Source organism: Engraulis encrasicolus, chromosome 20, assembly GCF_034702125.1.
Source record: "Engraulis encrasicolus isolate BLACKSEA-1 chromosome 20, IST_EnEncr_1.0, whole genome shotgun sequence".
Taxonomy (NCBI): Eukaryota; Metazoa; Chordata; class Actinopteri; order Clupeiformes; family Engraulidae; genus Engraulis; species Engraulis encrasicolus.
Window position 1 is genome coordinate 12,287,753 of NC_085876.1, and position 5,000 is coordinate 12,292,752.

General features: G+C 46.3%; 1 protein-coding gene across 1 annotated transcript in view; it reads right to left on the minus strand.

Moving 5' to 3' along the window:
* meox2b (mesenchyme homeobox 2b) overlaps positions 1-2,918 on the minus strand; it is a 36,007-nt gene extending 33,089 nt beyond the window's left edge. The window contains exon 1 of the mRNA XM_063185418.1: positions 1,405-2,918. Within this exon, the coding sequence (XP_063041488.1) occupies positions 1,405-1,948 (544 nt within the window). The 5' untranslated portion in view covers positions 1,949-2,918. The remainder of the gene's footprint in view (positions 1-1,404) is intronic.
* Between the last annotated feature and the right edge of the window lie 2,082 nt (positions 2,919-5,000).

Consider the following 5,000-nt stretch of genomic DNA (forward strand, 5'->3'; position numbering starts at 1 on the left):
AATGCTGGTATAATATATTTATCAATCATAATCTAAAAATCATATTAAATCTGCCTACATCCCCCTGAATTGTATTCCTTTACAGACAGCAATAAAATTTCAAGTTAATAAAAAAAAATGTAATTTTGCGTGATCCATTTAAATATTTCGTATGATGAATAGTGAAGGGCGATAGTGTGTTTATTTGGGGTGTTGTGGATAAGAACCACTCCTCTCTGTCACTGCAGTGTTAAAGACTGAAAAGAAACACAGACTGTAAAGTAAGTTAGTGTCAGGGCTGGAAAAAAACAAAGGAAGAACAAAGTGGGAACGAGACAGAGAAATGACGAAAAGAGAGAAAAAACAAGAGGAAATAAAACAAAGCCAATTGAAAGCTAATCATATCCAGATATGTGGGGGGAAATATTGCCCCTAATAAAACAAAACAGACATGTGCTTTTAATGCACCTACTGCTAAAGAAGTATACGCCACTTAAGTATTTAAATTGCTTTTAACAAGTAAAAAATCTGCACACAAAAAAAAAAAATCAGGGAAACATCAGAAACAATCCCTGGCCCCTGTCACTAGAATGTTTTGTTAAAAAGGAGCAGTATGGTTATACATACGTTTCATGAACTTATACTCTGAGGTGTTCAGAATGAGTATTTAGGATTGTTTAAATTTAAACGGGAAAAAAATGCGAAGTATATTTTTTAGATGAACAGAAATTTGGGAGTCTGGTGAAGAATTAGAAATTGAGACTTCAGTGAGATCTCCATTTTAATTTGAACAGCGATGAAAGCTTGGGGGAACGCAAGCTCTATGTCACTATGACAGCCTGACTAGTCTTCAATGGTCACATGTCCAGATTTCATCAAGTCAGTGAAGAATATTAGGACACACTGAAAGACAGCAGATTCCCCTGAACAGACAACAAATAACAACAAACAAGACTGGCTCACCTTATGCACACTTGACTGCTTGAACACACACTTGATTGTTTGATCACACACACACACACACACACACACACACACACACACACACACACACACACACACACACACACACACACACACACACACACACACTCACACACTCACACACGAACGACAGTGTGATGTATTTTGTTGTCTGGACGCAGACAAAAGGACCCATACGACAAAAGGACCCATACGACAAAAGGACCCATAATTTACCCATACGAATGAAGGCGTATTGTAAAGTGAAACTTATCCGACTGGATATCCATCAAGTGAGAGGGGTGTGTGTGTGTGTGTGTGTGTGTGTGTGTGTGTGTGTGTGTGTGTGTGTGTGTGTGTGTGTGTGTGTGTGTGTGTGTGTGTGTGTGTGTGTGTGTGTGTGTGTGTGTGTGCTTGGGGCAGGAGTGTGTGTCAGGTGCGTGCACTGTGTCCTCCCCTTACCTGAGCTGTCACTCTTCGCCTTGCTGTTCCTCCTCTCCCCGTCGACGGGTGACATGGTCTGACGCCCGTAGTCCCCCGGCACACACATTGGCCCACCGGCCCCCTCTCCCCCTGCCAGCCCCGACCCAGGGGGGCACAAACCCGGGGCACCCCCTCCTCCTCCTCCTCCGCCACCTCCACCACCCCCTGGCCCGCCGCACAGCTCCGAACCCCCGCCCTGGCTATCGGGGTGCGGGGGGCAGAGGCCGTGCCTGGCTCCCCCAGTGCCGGGTGGGGGCATGTGGGGTAGGTGCCATGCGGACTGGTGCTGTGTGTGGTGGTGCTGGGGGTGCTGTTGCTGTTGCGGAGGGTGCGAGCGGTGGTGACCTCCACCTCCTCCACCAAAGGCTGCGGCCTCGTCTCCCGAGTAGGCGCAGGGGGGGTCGGGGTAGGAGAGGTGGTCGGTGCGGCCGTGGAGGGTGAGGGGCGACTGGGAGAAGGCTGGGTGCAGCGTCTGGGCCGGAGCTGGCGGGCTCCGCAGACACCCGAACAAGGAGTGATCCATCCACCACGGAACCCTGCAGGACCACAACAGAGAACGTTGCGGAGGAGAACGTAGTGACGGAAAGCCTCCCTTTCTGGGGTCGTTGGACTCAGAGATGTCAGGAAGGTATCACCACTACAGAGAGCCTCAAAGGGTTTGCCCTCGTAGTAACGGGTTTTCCAGGGATAGCGTAGCTCAAGAACCCCAATGACAAGAGTACCACGGAGAAGGCAGTGTAGAAGAGAGCTGCTGTCCCGCTGTCCTCAGGGAGACAGGGAGTTCCACAGAGAACTTGTCAGGGAACCTCAAGTTGTTTGCTCCAGAGAAAAGGGTACGACTCAGCGAATAACTTCACGACCTCATCCCGCGGACAGACAGACAGGCATGAAAGTTAAACCTTCCTCCAGGAATTAAAAAAGCCTTCACTGATACAAAGAGGAACAATAGCACGCTCAAGCGAGCTGGAGAGAGTCAAACACCCCAAAATCACACGCATGCATATACGTACACACACTCATAATACCTGATACACATCCACACACACACACGTGAAAACTCCCAGTGAAAACACTCTCCTCCTCAGTCAGTCGCTCTCCCGCAGTCGTCTCGTCCGTCACAGGCGAGTGTGCGTGTGTGTGTGTGTATGTGTGTGTCCCTCTCAGCGGCCGAGGGCTTGCTGCGTCGCCTCGGCGATGAAAAGGAGGGCCTCACGTAATCCCGAGCATGCGGCCCCACTGGCAGACGGGGCGCCGTTAAAACACACACACGCACACGACACACACACACTCTCTCCCTCTCTCAGCCCCCTCAGAGTAGCAGCTCGGGTGACGCGCGCAAACTCTCTTGCTCTCTCCCGCCCTCTCTCTCTCTCACTCTGTCCCTCTCTCACACACTTGCAGGCACACACACACGCACACAGCCAGGCAGGCAGGCAGGCAGGCAGGCAGGCAAGGCTGAGAGAGAAGTGAAGAGAGAAGGTGTTTCCACAGAACTGCTGAGAAAGAGGGGGGAGGAGAGAAAAAGAGGGCGATGTTATATATAGGGCGTAATGTGAGAGGGAGAGAAGGAGAGAGAGAGAGAGAGAAGGAGGGAGGGAAAACTGGAGAGCTGAGAGAGAGGTAGAGAAATAAGCAAAAAGGCTAAGGGAAGGAAAGAGTGCAAGAGAGAAAGGAGGAGAACGAGTGCGACTGAGAAATGGAGGGAGGCTTGGGTAACCTGCCTCTCTCAGCTCTGTTAGCCATATGTCCCCATCTCTCTTCTGTCAGGACCCCTGTATGTGGCTCCACAAGCCCTGCACACCGCTCCAGAACCCTTCCATTCTAGAACCGTCCAACAATCATTCCAGAAAGCCTTCTAGAGATGTTCCAGAATCCCCTTACTCTGGCACTATGGTTGGTCTCCATGCCAATGTGCCCCCTGTACCAACTTCAGAAATCCTTTATAGTGTACAGTATCCAAACTTTGGTGAAAAGAAAAACTGCTCTTGTCTTGACCAACGCACTCCATTAAGTTAAACATGTTTTTATTACAATGACGTGTCCACAAAGGATCTTAAATTGCCCACACATAGCGGCTTGGGCCTACTTCAGGGCATGTAGAGTAAGTTATTCAATACTGTATACAGTAATTTGATCCCATATCTCCTCTCTAATATATTACACCACCTTCACAACCCACTCCAAATTGCGAAGAAGTTTATAATATTATTATACAACACAAGATATTTAACTAGACTAGCCATATAAAGCATGCATAACACTTTTCTTCAGAGCTAAGACCATCGTTATTACATATATTGCTTTATATGTCGAAACTAGCCGACTAGACGAACTGTTGATAATGTATTTAATGTGCATGATTCCTACAACTTTAAAGACAGTCATAGATAAAGTTACCAAATATTCAGACATGAGAAATAATTGCCAACGTGAGATAAGCGGGATAATGGCCTCCGAGGTCACTCAGTTCAGTTAATGTCTTGGCAGAGACAACTCCATCTCCATGCTTCGCATATAGCTGGGGCATCCCAAGAACTGGTTCCTATTTATGTAACTTTTACCAAGAAAGTGCCATTGCATGTCATGAAGTTTTTCTTCAGCCTATAAATACCATTAAGATTTACATGTACGTCTGACATGGCCTTATATAGTGTACAATTAGTAAAGACAGAGTTTGACAGAGTGCTGCTGCAGCAGAACATTCTCCATTAAGATTTGGTCAGTGTGTACTTTGTATGTAATGTTTTTGTGATTTGACAATGCGTTAGCATGTAGGATTTAAGGTTCAGTCTATAGTCCTAAGTCCTATAGTCTTATAGTTCCTAAGCTTATGCTGTCCATTCAGATTTTTTTCTTTTCCATGAATAGTAAATATGAATGAAAGTAAGTATAATATTTATATTTTCTGGTCTGACCTGGGGTGCATTTCTCAAAACTTACTTAGTAGCACATGGGAAATCTACTAGGTTGTTAGCGGGAAGTTCACCCGGAGTGGGTTTTGCAGCTAAGGATGTTCATGAATGGTTTTCAAACTGGATTTACTTGTACTGTACTTGGAGTGGATCCACCTGTTTATGTATGAAAAGTGTACATTTCCAAGCTATAATAAAAATACTTCGAGATTAGTTTTGATAGTTAATATTTATGAAAAAGATGACATTTGTCAATGGGCAGCAAATCCATACTAGAAATAGACAAGATGTGAGGGTATTGGGCTCATTGTCTGACGGTGTAGCCTAAGTTTCATTCAAAAGTATAAGTGAAAAGGATTCAGTGCAGAGACGTGCGGTCAGGGTAGGCAGGGTAGGCAGTGCCTACCCTGGGATAAATGTCTTAAAAATAAAAACTAACACGTGTTTTAAAAAAATATTCTTCAGAGTTCACATAGGCCTACACAACAATAACATTGATTCAGCATAAATTATGAGCTGTTTAAAGTACAGTATACACAGGACAACGATCAAAAACCTAAGTAATCGCACGAAGCAAAGCGCTCAGGCTTGGGCAGGTTGCCGTGGCAACGCGCAGTCCCGGCTGGTAGCAGAGACAGGCTGAAAGCAGAGCTTTCGAATGCC